The 19,587-nt window shown below is 46.0% G+C and overlaps 1 protein-coding gene across 3 annotated transcripts in view; it reads right to left on the bottom strand.

Moving 5' to 3' along the window:
- Positions 1–19,587, bottom strand: part of GNE (glucosamine (UDP-N-acetyl)-2-epimerase/N-acetylmannosamine kinase) — a 497,606-nt gene that overhangs the window by 241,303 nt on the left and 236,716 nt on the right. For all 3 annotated transcript variants that reach the window (XM_030194355.1, XM_030194356.1, XM_030194357.1), the window contains exons 5-6: positions 7,720–7,932; positions 6,159–6,246 (exon numbers count right to left, since the gene is read on the bottom strand). In XM_030194355.1, coding sequence (XP_030050215.1) covers positions 6,159–6,246; positions 7,720–7,932 — 301 coding nt within the window. The remainder of the gene's footprint in view (positions 1–6,158; positions 6,247–7,719; positions 7,933–19,587) is intronic.

The following is a 19,587-nucleotide window of genomic DNA, read 5'->3' as shown; positions in this document are numbered from 1 at the left end:
GGGCTCATGGCTTCATCTGCTATGACTAAAGGAAAGAAAATGATCATGGTAAGAACCTAATTTTCCCTTCCTTGTCATCAAGCAGATGAAGCCATTACGTATGGGATGTATCAAAGCAATCCTTAAATAGGGTGGGAACAACCCACACCACGCGCTAGCACCTGTGCTCCAAAACGCGCATCCCTCCTGGCAGCCACATCCAGCCTGTAATGTCGGGCGAAAGAGAGCTTAGAAGCCCATGTTGCAGCACTGCAAATCTCATGAAGAGATAGTGCTCCAGTTTCCGCCCAGGAAGAGGAAATCGCTCTTGTGGAATGTGCCTTAAAGGCTTCAGGCGGAGCCCGGCCAGACAGCAGATATGCTGAAAAGATAGCTTCTTTGAGCCAACGGGCAATAGTGGCTTTAGACGCTGAAGACCCTCTGCGAGGACCTGCAAACAGCACAAAAAGATGATCAGAGGTCCTGAAAGAATTTGTAATTCGCAGATACTGCAACAGAGTCCTACGCACATCCAAAAGGTGCAACTGCCCAAATGAATCTGGAAACTCCTCCTCAACAAAGGAGGGAAGAAAAACAGGCTGGTTTAGGTGAAACGCTGAAACCACTTTAGGCATGAAGGAAAGCACAGTCCGAACCATGACCCCTGACTCTGAGAATTGCAGAAAAGGGTCTCCGAGGTAATGGCCACTAAAACGACGGCCTTCAGTGTCAAATCTTTCTCTGAAGCATGCCGAAGCGGTTCAAAGGGAGCCCCCTGAAGGGCCTTCAATACTAATCCCAGGTTCCAAGCTGGACAAGGTGCCCACACAGGAGGACGGAGCCGAAGCAGCCCTCTAAGAAACCGTGCCACATCTGGATAAGCAGCTAAGGACACGTCTTCAACCTTGCCATGCAGGGAGGCCAATGCTGCCACTTGCACCCGCAGGAAATTATAGGCCAAGCCTTTGTGTACACCATCCTGCAAAAAGTCCAGAATCGGCGAGACGGGAGCCCGCAACGGAGAAAGCGCTCTTGAAACACACCAGACTTCAAACTGGCGCCAAATTCTGGCATAAGCCATGGAAGTGGAGCGCTTACAGGCCTGCAGGAGAGTGGAAATTACCTTGAGTAGCCTTTATCTCTCAATTGCACCCTCTCAATCGCCATGCCATAAGACCAAAGCGGCAGGCGTCCTCCATGGCCAACGGACCCTGTGACAACAGGTGCGGAACCAGAGATAACGGAAAGGGAGCCTCCAACAGCATCTGTCGGAGGTCCGCATACCAAGGCCTCCTGGGCCAATCCGGGGCAATGAGCACCACTTCTCCTGGATGCAGCCGAATCCGCAGGAGCACTCGCCCTATCAAGGGCCACAGAGGGAAGACATACAGCAAGCCCAGGGGCCAGGGTTGAGCCAAGGCATCCAACCCGGCAGAGCGAGGATCCCTCCGTCTGCTGAAGAAGCACGGGACTTTGGCATTGGAAATGGTCGCCATAAGATCCATCACTGGCTTGCTCCATTTGGCACATATCTGCAGGAATACATCGTCTGCTAGTTCCCACTCCACTGGATCGATCTGATGCCTGCTTAGATAGTCGGCTTGCACGTTGCTCTGACCTGCAATGTGAGCTGCTGACAGGGACTGTAGATGCAGCTCGGCCCAGTGGCAAATTTGTTCGGCCTGCGCGGCTAGAGCTCTGCACTGAGTGCCGCCTTGTCGGACAGCCAATCCTTCCAGGGTCACTTGAAAGGCCAGAAGAGCAAGAAACACCGCTTTCAACTCCAGGCGGTTGATAGACCACTCCGACTAATCGGGTGTCCACAGACCCTGGGCATGCTTCCCCTGGCAATGTGCGCCCCAGCCCTTCAGGCTGGCATGTCACCACTAGGCACCAACCGGGGAGCGCCAGCGGCATTCCCCGCCGCAACATGCTGTCCGAGAGCCACCACTCCATACTGAAGCGGGCCGCAGGGAGCCAAGAAAGTCTGCACTGATAATCCTGAGATACTGGAGACCATCGTTGAAGTAGAGAATACTGTAGAGGTCTCAGGTGCGCTCTTGCCCATGGCACCACTTCCAAGGTGGCCGTCATCGCTCCCAACAGCTGGACAATGTCCCAAGCTCGCGGGCGGGGCATCCTAAGGAGCAGACGGACCTGATTCTGAAGCTTGCACCACCTTTGCTCGGGAAGAAACACATAGCCTGACGCTGTGTCGAACCTGTACCCAAATATTCTAGAGATTGCGAGGGGGTCAGGTAACTTTTGGCCATATTGACGACCCAGCCCAGAGATTGAAGGACTGAAACCACTCTGGCTGTAGCTAGATGACTCTCTTTTTCTGAGTCTGCTCTGATGAGCCAGTCGTCTAGGTACAGGTGAACCCGGATACTCTCTCACCTGAGAAAGGCAGCTACTACCACCATTACCTTGGAGAAGGTTCGGGGAGCTGTGGCGAGGCCAAAAGGCAAGGCCCGAAACTGGAAATGTTTTCCCAACACCGCAAACTGCAGAAACGTCTGGTGCGGGGGCCAAATTGGGATGTGCAAGTAAGCTTCTTTCAGGTCCAGAGACGTAAGAAACTCTCCTGGCTGTACCGCCGCAATGACGGAGCGCAGGGTTTCCATGTGAAAATGCCGCACTCTTAAGGACTTGTTTAGCTCTTTTAAGTCCAGGATCGGGCGAAAAGACCCGCCTTTTCGTGGCACCACAAAGTAAATGTAGTAGTGGCCTAGACCTTGTTTGGCGGGAGGCACCTGGGTCACTGCCCCTATCTGGCACAGACTGTGCAAAGTCTCCTCTACCGCCGCCCGTTTGGCGGCAGAACCGCATCAGGACTCCACAAACACGTCTCTCACCGGGGCATCAAATTCTATTCGGTATCAGCCTCTGATCAGGTCCAAGACCCACTGATCTGCGGAGATTTTGGCCCACTCCTCGAAAAAGAGGGAAAGTCTTCCTCCGATGATAGGAAACGAGGAGGGGGCCGGCGCACCATCATTGAGAGGGTCGCCCCTGAACTCCAGGCCTTGAACCGGCAGCTGCGGAACGTTTGTCCGAGCGAAAGGAGTTTCTCTGCTGAAAGCGGGCATGCGAAGTGAACCCAGCAGCACGCCCCAGGCGGTACCTTCTAGCTTCACGGAAGCGAGGTCTGTAAGAGGAGCGGACCGCCTGACCCTTAGAGGAAGGCTTCGGCCTATCTTCGGGCAAGCGCTGAAGTTTGGAATCCCCCAGGCCTTTAACAATATTTTCCAGCTCCTCACCAAACAGGAGAAGGCCTCGAAAGGGCAACTTCACCAACCTTTGCTTAGAGGCCATGTCCGCCACCCAATGTCGTAGGCAAAGAGTGCGGCGAGCCACCACTGCTACAGCCATTTGTTTAGCCGAAGCTCTGACCATATCATAAAGGGCGTCAGCCAAAAAGGACAAGGCCGACTCCATCCGCGGAGCCACTTCAGATAAGGTCTCCGCTCCATCACCGGGCTGTTCCACTGCCTGCTGTAACCAAGCCAGGCAGGCTCTAGCAGCATAACAACTGCATGCAGACGCCCGAACAATGAGACCTGCCAAATCAAAGGACCATTTCAGAGCTGAATCAAGCCTGCGGTCTTGAATATCCTTCAGGGCAACACCTCCTTCAACAGGGAGGGTAGTTCTCTTTGTCACAGCCGTGACCAGGGCATCCACTTTAGGCATTGTAAAGCGAGCCAAATGTTCCTCACCCAGAGGGTATAATTGCCCCATAGCCCTGGCAACCTTCAAAGGTCCCTCGGGGTCAGCCCATTGAGCCGAAATAAGCTCTTGGATGGAGTCATGCAAAGGAAAGGCTCGAGCAGGCTTTCTGGTACTAGCCATCCTTGGATTAACAGAGGAGGCTGTGCCACTCCCAGGATCTTCAATCGAGAGGGCTTGTAAGGCATCTGAAATAAGCGCTGGCAGCTCCTGGTGGTGGAAAATCCTCACCGCAGACGGATCATCAAGCTCCTGTGGCAATTCTGCACCCGACTCTGGCTCCTCAGCCCAAGAAGTTCTGCCAGACTCCTCAGAATCCTCATAGCCCAACTACGGGGGGGGGAGGGGGGGGGGGAAGGGAGGGGGCGCCACACTCAGAAGGGGAATTAGCCCTTCTGCGTTTATCAGGAGGATAATAAACAGGCAAAGCCAACTCCAAAGGGCCAGGATCCACCGGGGGGGGGGGGGGGGGGGGGGGGCAGGCAGAGGGTCCGAAGATCCCTGTGGAAGAGCTCTTTTAAGCATGTACGCCCTATGCAGCATTAAAACAAAATCAGGGGAGAAAACCGCTCCCTGACAGCCCGGATCCTGCCCAGGGCTATCAGCTCTATTAGCCTCACTCAGAGGACCCCCCCCCCCCCCGGATTCAGGGCTCTCTGTCACAACGGAGGCCGCGCCATGTGGAAAATCCAAAATGGCATCCGCTGCCAGCTCAGAGCGCAAAAGAACGCCGCTCGCCATGCTCAGGCCGGCTCTACCGTCTGTACAGCACGAATTACAGAGCCCCGCTGCTGATTTGCGCTTGCCACATTTAGAACAGCGCTTTACAGTCTCCGCAGCCATTGCCGAAAACAGCGGTAAAATTCAAAAATGGTGGTTCGCACCAAAAACGTCCCGATCGCGGGCCCACCCCGGAGGAGTCAGAAAACACTCTTACCTCACTAGACCGAGTATCACAGCTCCGGTCCTGCAGAAGAATCTCAAGAAAAAAACCTCTTTTCCAAGATCGCTGCGCTAAAGCGCGACACGACTTTATTTATTTATTTATTTATTTATTTATGCTGTGAGAAAAGCAGAGGCAAAAGAGGTAAATAAAAACACTCTGGAGGCTCAGATAAGTGGGAAAGGCAGGGAAACGCGAACCAATGTGCCTGCATCCACTGAGTGGGAAAGGACAGGGAAAAGCAAACTAATATGTCCACATCCACGGGGGAATGGGTAAGGCAGGGAAAGGGCTGACCTATGTGCCTTCAAAGTGAAGCTGCTATAGCCTCTAACACCCCGGCTAACAACTGGCAAGCCAGGAGCCACCCCCAGGCAGATTTTTGATGGAGCTCGAAGAAGCTGCAGCCACCCTGCTTGGGGAGATAGAGAATACTGAAGAGGCAGTGGAGCTAGCTGGCCATGAGGCACTGTGAAAAGTTGAGTGCTCTCTATCTCCCCCTGCTGGTTGATGGACACAACCCATACGTAATGGCTTCATCTGCTTGATGACAAGGAATGTTTTATTTATTTATTGCATTTGTTTTCCTCTGATCCCCAAGTACACAACTAGCCAGCAATGGCATTCTCCACTACATCTACGTGGGCGATATCTCAGTGCTAATCCTTATCTAATCCATCTTCAAAATTGACATACTCAGGGTCCAAAAATGCATTACCCTACTAGAAACGTGGATAAAGGTGAACAATTTAAAACTCAACACAGACAAAACCAAATTCTTATGTTTCAACCATAAACCAGAACCCTAATCCCCAAGAAGATTACCATCAACCAAGTCGACTTCACCCTTTCCACAAACATCAAAATCCTAGGCATGCAAATAGACAGTGCCCTCTTCCCTGGAGACATAAATCAACACCTTAACCAAAAAATGCAAAAAAAGCTCTACACCATTAGGAAATACTTCGAATTCAATCATTTCATTGGCTACCTTCAAACCACTACAAGGACTGATCCCCAGCTTCCTACTAGATCATTTCTGCTTCCCAACCTCCACAAGAACTAGGAGACAAGAAGCTGCCAACTACTTCACCTTCCTCTCTCCCAAGGGCAAGAACAGACTGGTACTGTTTGATAAAACCCTTGCCATTCAAGCAGCCAGACTCTGGACAACCATCGCGGAATGTTCTCACCCTCACAATTATACCTCACGTTTAGAAAAAAGATCAAGACCCTACTATTTAAGCAACACATAATTTAACCAGACTGTAATCTACCCATGAGCAACCCATTGTAATTCTCAGAGGAATGTTCTGATTTCAAAACCGTAAGATGATTGTAAACCACTTAGAGCTGAACAGGTAACTGTGTGCACAGGCAGTAAATCAATCTATTTGGAGCTGAGTATGGTAGTGTGATACACATGTGAGACTCTGAACTTTCTGTTTTCCTAGAAACCTAGTTACAGAAATACTGACATGCACATATATACACTTATACATACCAGGGATAACGTTTACCAAACTGAAGCTGTAGTGCATGAATAATTTTGTTTTGGGTATCTGCATCACGAACATGAAGAACATTTTCACCTGGAGTATGAAAAAGTAATACCTTAGTCTAACTAGACTAAATCAAGAGACATTACTATTATATTAAGCAATTCACTATGCAACACTCTTGAGTGAATCTGCATTTTATTAGCTTTTGCAAACCTCTTTGGATCACATCTTTTGAGAAAAGGAAGTGCAAAGAGATGAAATTAAATAAATAAGAGTTAGAGGACAGAAAAAGATAGAAGTTACAGAAAAACAGAATGTTTTGTTATGCAGGCCTGAAGATACAACAGCATTCTATATATAAAGACTGAAGCAAGTGATTAGGAACACCAAGACTTAAAAATAGATGAGACATAGAAGAAATAAAATAGAGAAGATGACTTTTAGATCTATAGGAGGGGGCAGGGAAAATGTTTTGGGAGAAGTAAAGCTGATGAGAATTAGGGCAAGAGCTAGGGATTATTAGTGTGTCTGAAGTGTAGGAATATTTGAAATGGATTGTATACTGACAGAATTTGGAACATTCGGACAAAAGAGAGGAAGCAAAATGAGAGGGGAAGGAACTCTTTAAAAAATGCAGTCAGATAGAAAGTTTCCTAAAAGAGTGTTGGCAAAGGGTCTATATACTAAACAGTTTTTCAATACACACAGAATGAGACAATCTCTCAGTACATCAAGTCCAAAAAGACAGAAGGTCTTAACAGATAGATATTTGGATTAGCTCTCATAAATGATATAGTAAAGATCTAAAATTTACACCGGTTTACTAAGCCGCGCTAATGCCGGCACAACCCATTCACTATGAATGGGCCATGTCAGCATTAGCGCATAGACAGCTGCTAGCGCAGCTTAGTAAACAGACCCCTTAATATGTAGCAGTAAGGGAGTTAGTGGACCAACTGAACTAATGGGTCAGCATACATGGATACTGGAAGGGGACACCTACCAGACAAACTTTATCTAAATAGCTAAAGTACAGACCACCCATGTATAGAGAAAAAGGAAAGGGGATGGAATTTGATATACCACCTTTCTGTGATTACAATCAAAACATTTTACAGGTACTTATTTTGTACCTGGGGCAATAAAGGGTTAAGTGACCTGCCCATAGTCATAAGGCACTGCAGTGGGAATCAAACCTAGTTCTCCTGGATCTGAGATCAATGCACTAACCATTAAGATACTCCTCCACTATATTATAAGTATATCTCTCTTATTTGAATTTCAATGTTGTTAAATGTGTATATTTTTTATACCGATTCATGGTAGTCCCATTATTAGGTTTTAATTTGCTGTTCTTGTTTACCTCATTTATTGTATTAATGTTTATATTTGGTCAATTTTACTACTGTTATGCTGTTAACAAAATTCTAAGTTTTGTGTTAAACTATCTGCTGTACACCACCTTGGGTGAATCTCTTCATAAAGGTGATTAATAAGTCCCAATAAATAAATAAATGTGACAGCTACACATTGAAAGTAATAAACTTTGCAAAAAAGCTGCACCTGTTTCTCTTCCTGTCTGCCGTGTTCCTAGATTGATAACAGGGGTACCAAATGCTCCTGCTTCTCGTACCCCACAGCTGCTGTTGCCAATCATGCATCCTGCATGTGCCACTAACTGTATAAACTGCTCAAAAGGTACATGTTTCACAGCTCGGAAGTTAGGATGATGTTCAACACCCTTCTTTCTCATCACACGAACCATCTCCTTGCTTCCTGCAAAAACAATCCATTCCCAATAGTTATAAGAAGCACAATTTATTTTGAAACAGAAGTGTATTGAAGTAACAGAGATTTTACCCATAAATCAAAGTACAGAAAACAGATTAGTCTTCTAAATAATGGGCATTTTATTTAACAGATCTTAAAACTGTATGTAGGGCAGGATATTATTCAGCACATTAGTGTGTATCTTTTCTCTGGATTACATATAGATCTGAAAAATACTTAGAAAACTTGGGACCTAGTCAAAACCTTTAAGAGCTAAATAAAAAAAAAAATCCTCAAAATTTGTGTTTTTTAGTTAAATGTATCTGACAAACTTCTGATTTTTTTTTTTAATTATTTTTAGCCCAAGGAATGTTGGAAAAATGTTATCTTGCCCTTAGAATGTCTGTCTAAGGGCAAGATAACTCTCCAAAATTTCAAAAGAACAGGACCAAATTTGGCATGGGGGGAAAAATGGGTGAAACAGCATATCAAGTTCAGAAACAGCCACATCATAGGTTCCAGTGAAATAAGCTCTCCCTCCCAAAAATGGTCCAATGCATTTCTATGGGAGAAGCAATTTCAACTTCTGCATCACAGAACACTGATACATAGCTAAAAGAAAATTAATACTTTCAAACCATCTCTCCCCTCTCTATTTTCTCAATCACTGTCACACACCCACCCAACCCGAGAAACTAGAAATAAATATAAGGCATACCACATATACTTTCCCCATCACATACTCCTCTGCCACTGATGCCATGTTCCATATCTTTGTTGGGTTAGTTCAGAGGCATATTGCTTTTCTTTGTTGTAAATTCTACAGTAAAACCTAGTGACTAAACTCAATAGTTGTCATGTATGGTGACAACTACTGGCTCAGCCAACTGGTGTAGAGAAGCCCACAATACTGGTTGCCACAGGACAAAAATATCCTGAGATTAAATTTGAAAACACATCCTTTGAAATCTCTCGATAGCAACTGCTAAATAGTTAAGTATATTATCAAACTTTATTTTACTGTCCTTTCCAAACTAAAGGAATGCTTGGGAATTGCTGTATTCAAACCATCCTTGGGTTTGAATGCAGTAATCTGGGTTCCATGTATGAAATCCAGATTTTATAAACACACAGGTTGGAAATGTATTTATTTATGCAGAACATTTATACCCCGCTTTATACCACTGAAAGCGGCCTCAAAGCGGCTTACAATGAACTGATGAAACAATACAATGACAGTAGAGAGAGTAGAAGGAACAGAGGAAGAAGGGAAGGGAAAAGAGTCTAAAATGGACTGTCTATATGGCATTTACGACCCCTTAGTGATGAAAGGGGAGTGTTCAAAGGATTCATCCTGGTCTCTACTTCACCTCTGCACTATAGGACACCTCAAGAGCAGAACAGAAAGCTTCCCGACATGCATGCAATTAAAAACAGACCAACACTGTTCGTTCCTCTAACAAGCCCTAGAGCCAAAAAAAAGTTTTAAAATCCAATAAAAATTTCCCAGTAGCTCAAAGGTGGATTTGTAAAGTTTAGCCCACTGTTAACTCTTAGTGAACTATTTCATTCCACCTGAATTCAATCTAGCCTCACCTGATATTCACACAGCAAGGGAACAATCATGTTTTTAGCACACAGAAGTAAATTCTTGTACTACATATATCCAGCACTAACCATAAGACATATGAAATCAAAGTGATATAGGTGGCAGAGGCAGCCTAGGGTCACTCTAGATCTGCCATTTTATTTTTTAGAGACTTTTAAATTATAGAATATAAAACTCTAATTACCGTGACTTCTTAATGTAGCAATTGAATAGTTCGTTCTTTCAAAATTGGCCTGAACATATTTTCTGCAGACATCAGGAAAACAAATGCTGTAGTCCTACCTCTTAGATATCTGCTCATTCAGTCACATCAGGAACTAAGCTGGATACTAACCAGTTTGCTAGATATGGGCCTAACCGTAGAAATAATTATATCAGTCATGCTTGCATTTTTTCCCAATTCTTTTACACTCTCTTATCCTCTCTCCGGCTTCTCAGTCTTCAGTAGCACCACCTAGGCTGCTGGGGGCCTCGTCTTCATTTAGATCCAGGCCATGACCAGCAGTGCCAGCATCTCTACTTGGGCCTGGGTCAGCAGTGTCAGCATCTTCACTTGGGTCAGAGGGAGTATCAGGTGCTAAACTACTCTGTGCCCAGGAATTTTCCACACATGGTTATATATTGGACAATAAGGCATTGCATTAGGAAGAGGACTGTGTGGACTTACCAGCATGTGGAACATCGGAAGAATACTGCCATTTCCCCTGTGGGAATGCTACCAGACTGTTGCAGATGAGGGCACCACTCCTCTCCAGCATAAAACCGGAGCCACTACTGCAGGTTTGCAGAGGAGAGAACTGTGTGGGCTTACCAGCAGGTGGCGCATTGGGAGAATATTGCTATCTATTTCCCCTGTAAGGGGATGTCATCAGAGGGAGCCACTTCTCTCCTGCATAAAAGCAGAGCTACTACTGTAATGCACAGCTGCAGGGCAGGGCATGGCCAAAAGGGCATGCCATGCTCCTTGGAAGCCCCTTGGAGGACCGAGGAACATCGCTGACCTTGGAGAGAGCAGCAAGTCCTGAAGATTTGGTGAGCCCAGACTTGTTCCTCCTATTTATGGTAGGATGGGGAAAAATAGGAAGAATAAGTCCAAAATGGCAGCAACATCTATCCCTAAAATTAAAGGTCCTATGGACAAACATCTGCTGGTAAGAGCTAAGTCAGGAAGTATATTGGTAAGTTCATCTTCAGAGGGAGCGTTCTTGAGTCTCCTAGCCAGAACTCCTCTACCCCAGCCGAGTGTAATGGCTAATTCTATGGTGCTGGACGAGGTATCCCTTAAGAATATCCCTTCAGTATCTACTTTTTTTTTTTCCTAAAGAAGCGACTTTTTCATCTTAGCAACCATACCTTCTGTCTCCGATTATGAGGTAATGATAGTTGGACATTTGTTACTCGGATAGAGACTTTGCTGAAGGAAGTTATGCCTCAGCTTTAGTTACTTCTAATTTAATCTAAAATGACATTTCTAACCCGCTAGATACCTAAAAGGTCCAAAGCGGTTTACAACTTTAAAACATCAGTAAAAATGACATTTTATGATATCACATAAACACAACTAGTCAAATATCTAAGTTCATATATTTTTCAAAAAGGAAAATTAAGTCTCTTGCTAAATAATGTGTAAGTAGCTGATTTTTTAATCCAGAAGGTAAATCATTCCAAGATTGGATGGCTTGGTATGAAAAAGAACTCTGCAAGGGTTTGTGCGATCTGACTCTCTTAAATGAAGGGCCGATCAAATCCATCCTATGCGCTAAACATGTAGAACCTAGTCTGTATGAATAGGAAATCAGATCAGTCACTTGCAATAGTATCAGACCGTGCCAAATCTTAAAAATCATACAGCAAGATTCAAAAGATATTTGTGCTTATAGAGGGAGTCAGTGTAACTCTCAGTGGAACCACAATCAAATTTAGTCAATCCAAATAACATACGAGCTGCCGTGTTCTGCAACAGCTGTAATCTAGTCCCCAATGTTGCGGAAATACCTACATAACACATTACAATAGTCCAATAGTGCTAGAATCAAATTCTGAACCAATAATGTAAAATGATGCATGTGAAAATAAGATCTAATTGTCTGTAATTGTCTTAATATCAGAAACACTCTTCTGAGCAATGTGGGCTTCAAAGGATAAAGACGAGTCTAAATTCACTCCCAGTACTCTGGAGGATTTCTCAACAACTAGTTTTTCATTTTGGCCAATTGGAATGGATTCTGGTATCCTATCAACATAATTAGAAAATCACAGATGTTTGGTTTTAGTTGTATTTAATTTTAACATCGACTCTAAATGCCCAAGCTTTAATCTTCTCCATACACTTGTCCCCAAATTCTATATATGGCGCCTTTAGTTGTGTGCGCTAATTTGGCCGCATGGCCAAATAGCATGCACAACTTAACTGATCAACAACCAATTAGCGGCACTAATTGGCTTTAATTAGAATCTATACAAACAAGTTTCTAGGCATATTCTATAACTGTGTACATAAATTCTAATGCACGTAATCAAAAAGGAGAATGGCCATGTGCGTTTTTAAAAACTATGCACACTGGTGGTCACGTGGTGCTATGAGCTAGGCAACAGCAGTTTGCATGAGCTCCGGAGCCCTCGCTCGCAAAACCATTAAAAACAGAGCTTACCACGAATTCCTGTTCCCTGGCGAGACATCTGCAGCCCGCATGGATAGATATTTGAGAAGTTCGCCAGCAGTAACGGCGCAGAAACCGAGTAAAAAAGAAAAACTGAAAACTAGCGCCGGCGAAAACAAAATGGCCCACGGCATGTCTGAAGCGCCAGTAACATTTACAGAAGCTCAGCTGGAGCAGCTTACCTCTGCTATCGCGAAAGCGTGGGAGCCAAAGTGGATAGCCCTAGATCGGAAGCTAGAAGGGTACCAGACCAAGCTGGACGGATTACAGACGCGCGTAAGTGATGTAGAAGTCAGAGTCGCAGCGGTGGAAGATGAAACGCGTGTCTATGGCCCAGATATAGCCAGATATAGGGACTACAACAATTGAACACGCAAGCTATTAAACTGGAAGATCTTGAAAATCGTTCCCGTTGGAACAATGTGCGTATCGTGGGTCTAGCTGAATCACTCCCGGAACGCAATTTGGAGGTATGGCTAGAGACATGGTTATCAAAAGAATTGGCCTTGACAGATTCTATGGGGCCAGTGGTGATAGAGCGGGCCCACCGAGTTGGGAGGAAATTGGAGACGCAAAGCAGGCCACGAGTGAGAGTGGCTAAGCTGTTGAATTACAGACATAAACAAGAAATCCTCCAAGGGTTTTGTCTCAAGAGGGACTCTTTAAAGTATAACGGGAGGAATGTCCTGATTTTTCAAGATTTTTCCACGGAGGTCCAAGTACAGAGAAAACAATTCCATCCAGTGTGTGCAAGTCTGGCTGCTAAAAAGATCCGCTTTGCACTTCAATATCCAGCACAGTTGCGGGTGTTCATACAGGACACATGGCACACATTTTGCACTGTGGCAGAAGCTCAGAAATACCTGCGAGACAACAGTATACTTGACCTGGCATAAAAGTAAGCCACTAGGACTTAGATAACAAGGGGACCATAGAGACGAGGAAGTGAATAAGTAAAAGACTGAGATATCTATTAAGTACATGGTGGAGTGGGTGGGGGCTCCAAGCACGATTCCGTGACTAGGCTCCATAACCAGAGAGTAGCTGGGGAATGGAGTGGGTGGAAGATAGGGGGGGAGAGGGAAGGGAGGGTTTGGGGGGGATGCAGAGGAGATTGGAAAGAGAAACATTACATACATTTAGACTAAGTGCCAATAGAAGGTGGAGCCTGTTAGACTTACAAGACATAGGCGAGTATGGAACAGCTATTAACTATGAGGAGAAAGTGGGGAGAGTGGGGAACCGGGTTAATGGGTCGATCATAGAGATGGAGATAGAAACGCTATGCCAGTTCAGATAGTTTCATGGAATGTGGGGGGCATTAGCACTCCCACGAAACGTTCAAAGATACTACAAGCATTGCGTAGGCACAAGGCTGACATTGCCTGCCTCCAAGAAACCAGATTGAGTGATCAGGAACATACTAAGTTGCAGAGGTTCTGGGTGGGTGAAAGCCACACAGTAGCAGCACAGGGACGAAAGGGGGGCCTGGCCATACTGATCCGGCGGGGGCTCTCATGCACAGTCATGCCAGTGGCACAGGGGGGGGCAAGGGCGTTATTTAATACTGAAGGTCTGGTTGCAGGGCTTGGAGTTTTTGTTGGTGAATGTTTATGGCCCAAATGGCTATGTACCTGGATTTTATACAGCCTTAGTCAATAGCTGCCTTCAACACAAAATAACAAAATTGGTGGTTTTGGGAGATTTCAATATGGCCTCAGACCCAGAGATGGATACCTCGAGCCCAACCTCCCCGCATTATCATGGACAAAGATTTAAGGAGTTTTCTGCTTTCCGGAGAATGCTGGGGTTGGTTGATGCCTGGAGAGTTTTGCACCCTGGGGACAGGGAATATACCCATAGATCGCGGGCGCATGGAACTTTGGCTCGCTTAGACTATATACTGGTACAATCCACCATGTTCCCTATGATACAGTCCGCGGAGGTGGGTCCAGAAGAGATATCGGATCATGCCCTCATATGGATAGACGTAGCGGTTCCAGCAGAGGGGGAGGAAAAAGATGGAGATTTCCAGCCTATTTACATGGAGACACGCAGTTTTAAGCTTATTTAGCAAAAAAATGGGAATCCTACGTGGAATATAATGGAAAGCACGCTGAGGCGCAACCAGTATTATATTGGAGTGTGTCCAAAGCAGTGCTCAGGGGAGACATCATAGCATATTGCAGTATTAGGCGCAAACGTCAGGCAGCTAGTATTATACATCTAGAAAAGCAATTTCAGAAGGCCAGGCGGACGCATATGCGACGCCCCTCCCCAGAAACATTGGAGGCATTAAAGGTAGTTCAGGTAGCGCTAAACACCTTGTTACATGAATGGAAAGTCCGGTCCTTGTTATATTACAGATATAAATTGAGTAGATTTAGGAATAAGGCAGGCCCGATTGCTAGTGAAGGTAATTAAAAATTGGGGAGGGTCTCGCGCCATCACAGTTTTGAAGAATCAAGCGGGGGTGCTGGTCAATTCTAGGGAAGAGATTGGAAAGATATTTGAACAATACTACTCAAACTTATATACTGCTGAGCCAGCAGGTGATGTGCGTGAGGTGCAAGAATATTTGTTAAAGGCCGGACTAGAAAAGTTAACAGGGGAAGTCAGAAACAAGTTAAATGCCCCGTTAACGTTGGTGGAATTGCAGGGTGCAATTAAAGGGCTAAAGCCCCGCACGGCCCCGGGACTGGACGGATTTTTGGGAGAATATTATGTCGCTACCCCCGGAGGCATTAATTTCCCTGTTAGAATACTATGAGGGAATAATAGAGGTAGGACACTTCCCAAAATACGCCAATACAGCACTGATAACGTTGATTCGAAAACCCGGAAGATCCTCTGACAGGGAAGCCTCATATAGGCCAATCTCACTCCTTAACGTTGATTCCAAATTACTGGCTAAAATGATGGCAGAACAATTGGCAGAGTGCTTGCCACGATTGATAGGTCAGGAGCAAGTGGGATTCGTGAAACACATTATTCCTAATTGGCTGGCAGATTGCATTTCCTTCACTTGTGCCCAGGCTGGGCTGGCCCTAGAGGATCATGTCATGGCTCATAATGTTGGAGCCATGTGCGTCGGTAACCCACTTGAGGTCAGCCACCATTGAAGAAATTTGCAAGGCTGCCATGTGGTCTTCACTCCACACATTCACATCACACTAGTGCCTTGAGCAGGGTACCAGACATGACAGTCGGTTTTGGCAGTCAGTGTTGCAGAATCTGTGTGGGGTCTAGAATCCAACTTCACCCTCTAGGCCCATTTTATTCTGTTCCAGGTTGCACTCTCATTCAGATTGTATATAGTTTCATGTTAATCTGTGTTATGTCCTTGCCATTGCGAGGACCAATTGTGCAATTTTTGTTGTTTTTGGTGAGCCTGAATGCTAGGGATTCCCCACTTTTGAGAATAAATAAGCCTGCTTGTCCGCAAAGGTACTTACCTGTAGCAGATGTTCCCCGAGGACAGCAGGCTTTATATTCACAGTTCCTCCCACTTCTCCTTGGAGTTGTCTCCTCTGTTATTTTTACTTTATTTTTGCTGTAGTATTAAACTAAGGAGACTGCGTTCTCATGGCAGGCAGGAAGGCATGTGCGTCACCCACTTGTGAGAATATAAAGCCTGCTTTCTTCAGAGAAAACCTGCTACATGTAAGAGAGTAGTGGATGCTTGGAATGCCCTCCCGCGGGAGGTGGTGGAAATGAGAACGGTAACAGAATTCAAACACGCGTGGGATAAACATAAAGGAATCCTGTTCAGAAGGAATGGATCCTAAGGAGCTTAGCCGAGATTGGGTGGCAGAGCCAGCCGGTGGTGGGAGGCGAGGATAGTGCTGGGCAGACTTATACGGTCTGTGCCCTGAAGAGCACAGGTACAAATCAAAGTAGGGTATACACAAAAAGTAGCACATATGAGTTTGTCTTGTTGGGCAGACTGGATGGACCATGCAGGTCTTTTTCTGCCGTCATTTACTATGTTACTATGTTATGTGAGTCACCGGCAAGCCACGCAGAATGTCTGTAGACTGCTGTTGGCAATGGCGGCATGCATAGAGAACGTGGAACCAGCCTGGGTAATTAGTTTAGATGCCGAAAAGGCGTTTGACCAAGTACAGTGGGAATATCTTTTCCATACACTAGAACATATGGGTTTTAGAGGATGGTTCCTGAATACAATCAAAGTTCTCTATTGTCATCCAATGGCAAGTGTACTTGTTAATGGTCTACGAGGGGGGGAGCTTGAAATTGGGAGGGGCACTAGGCAGGGGTGTCCCCTGTCTCCATTGTTGTTTGTTTTAGCCCTGGAGCCCTTGTTGCGCACATTGAAAGCCACAAGACACATCGAGGGTGTATCATTGGGGAACCAAACTATAAAAGTACTGGCATATGCTGATGACTTACTATTGACAGTCACTAATCCAGAGAGATCAATGAAGGCATTGTTAGAACAGATTAAACATTATGGGCATATGTCAGGGTTTAAGTTAAATTTATCAAAGTCAGCAGCACTCCCGGTGGGGGCTACGGGTAGGGGGAGTTTGGGAGGGGGGATTCCCTTTCAGATGGCCCCGGGTAAAATTAAGTATCTAGGAGTTATGATCACAGCAGAGTTAAGTGAGCTGTACGAGATCAATATCCAGAAACTCTTAAAGGATACAGCAAGCAGCCTAAACGCATGGACAAAGTTGCCCCTCTCCTTGCTTGGCCGAATAGCATTATTTAACATGATCATGGCCCCTAAATGGCTATCCAGCTTATTTTCGAAAGTGATAGTCGGCCATCTTCCGACACAAATCGGGAGATGGCCGGCCATCTCCTAAAACCGGCCAAATCGGTATAATCGAAAGCCGATTTTTAGACACACTCGCCGGCATTCCGTCACGGAGGCGGCTAAACTTCAAGGGGGCGTGTCGGCAGGGTAGTGAAGGCGGGATGTGGGCGTGCTTACGAGATGGCCGGCTTCAGCTGATAATGGAAAAAAGAAAACCGGCGATGACGAGCATTTGGCCGGTTTTACTTGGTCTATTTATTTTCACGACCAAGTCTCAAAAAGATGCCCAAACTGACCAGATGACCACCAGAAGGAATCTGGGATGACCTCCCCATACTCCTCCAGTGGTCACCAACCCCCTCCCACTCAAAAAAAAAAAAAACTTTAAAACATTTCCTTCCTAGGAGGGGAAGCCAGTCGGCCAGCTCGTAAAAAAAAAAAAAAAAGGATCGTGCTGATCAGTTATGTTATGACTTACTTCTTCTGGAGTGCTGTATTTTGTGATACTGTTTTGAGAAATGTTCAAGAAAGACTTCATACAAATTAAAAAAGTCCCTGCCGTTCATTTTCCCTTAATGGCCGTCCCTGACGTGCACTTCCCTTAATAGCCGTCTTTCTCTTGATGGCCGTCTTTCTCTCCGAAAGTGCACTTCTCTTAATGGCCGGCTTTCTCCCCAAACAGGGAAATCAAAACAGTTTTTGCTCACAGTTTTTTTTTAGTAGTAATAGGATTTGAACCAGCCACCTCTGCATTACAAGAGCCATGATGTAACCACTTGGCCACAGCTCCACTTATTTGGCTGTCCCTCCCTTTTGATTATACCCCTTCAGGTCTCTCTCAGCCAATCACAGTGAGATAAGCTGTCTGTGAGTGGCTAAGAGAGACCTGGAGGGGTATAATCAAAAGGGAGGGACACCTAAGTAAGTGGAGCTGTGGCCAAGTGGTTACATCACTGGTCTTGTAATGCAGAGGTGGCTGGTTCAAATCCCACTGTTACTACAAAAGCAGTGTGCAAAAACTTTTAATTTCCCTGTTCAGGGAGAAAGACGGCCATTAAGAGAAGTGCACTTTCGGAGAGAAACATCCAGAAGTACCAGTGCACTACAAATGCTGGCCCCTCCCACGGCCAAATGCCTTGGATTTGGCCGGGTTTGAGATGGCCGGTTCCAGTTTCCATTATCGCTGAAAAACAAAGTCGGCCATCTCAAACCCAGCAATCTGTGGCATTTGGCCTGGCCCCAACCGTATTATCGAAACAAAAGTTGGCCGGCCATCTTTTTCGATAATACGGTTCTGGCCAGCTGTTGTGGCGCCGCCAAAATAGATCGCCGGCGATCGATTTCGTCGGCGCCGTTTGATTATGCCCCTCTTTATGTCCTACAGACTTTGCCATTATACTTGAAAAAGAAAGAGGAGAAAGAACTGGACAGAGTAATACAAAAGTATCTTTGGAATGGCAGGAAAGCCCGTTTATCTATGAGAGTACTCTGCATACCAGTGGAATATGGAGGCCTAGGATTACTAAATATGAAATATTTCAATGTGGCCAGTGGAATGAGAAATGTGAATGATTGGTTTCGAGGAACAAGTAACTTTTCTGCTACCAGAGTGGAATTAGACCTTACTCCGGGGATCCACTTTACCAATTATTTGCATACTGCGGGAGTGCCCGTCCCGCAGTTACTGCAGCAATCATTGTGTGCCCGATGCAAAGAGCTCCTAGCTCTCAGAGAACGTGTCCGTTCTCTTGAGGCTAGAGTAGCAGACTTGATGGAGCTGAGGGAGACAGAGAGGTACATAGAGGAGACCTACAGGGATGTTGTAGAGAAGTCCCACCTCCAGTCAGGTAGCCCCTGTGCTACCTTGGAGGAGGGAGGTCTCCTAGAAGGAGAGCATCACCCTGGTGAAGTAGGAAGTACTCCTGTAGCCAGGACCTGCCCACCAGGGGATGTATTATCCTTTCGCACCGAGGATATATCTCCAAATGTTGCCCGGGAGGGAAAGGTTAAAACAGCTGTTGTACTTGGTGATTCGATCATTAGGCATATAGATAGCTGGGTGGCTGGTGGACGTGAGGATCGCCTGGTGACTTGCCTGCCTGGTGCGAAGGTGGCGGACAGAAATTACACCGGCGCTGGTGCAGTCACATGTGCTATCACTTAGATGGGTAACTTACCAGTCCGCGCACTGGGAACTGCAATATAAATTTGTGCTCCAGACACACATTCCTCCTCGGCGGGCATTCTACATGGGCCTGTCATCTTGGGGGGAGAGCCCGAAATGTGGAGCGGAAGGCGCTACTTTGGGGCACATGTTTTGGTCCTGTGGGAGAGTTGTGGAAGTTTGGAGGACAATTGTAAAATATGTTAACACAATTTGGCGCCACGGTGGATCCGCACTCCAACTCTCCTGTTTGGGCAACCAGAGATACAGCGGCCCTTGGCCAAAGGATTTATGGCTTTTGTAATGCGAGCCGTGATAGTTGGAAAACAAATTATCCTGACTGAGTGGCTGTCACCTAGGGCCCCCACATTGCAACAGTGGCAAACGAGAATGTTGTACATGATGCGGATAGAGAGAGTGGGGATCTCTGACTTTCAGACTCCCT

Source organism: Microcaecilia unicolor, chromosome 2 (assembly GCF_901765095.1).
Source record: "Microcaecilia unicolor chromosome 2, aMicUni1.1, whole genome shotgun sequence".
Taxonomy (NCBI): Eukaryota; Metazoa; Chordata; class Amphibia; order Gymnophiona; family Siphonopidae; genus Microcaecilia; species Microcaecilia unicolor.
This window is presented reverse-complemented; position numbering and strand designations above follow the sequence as displayed.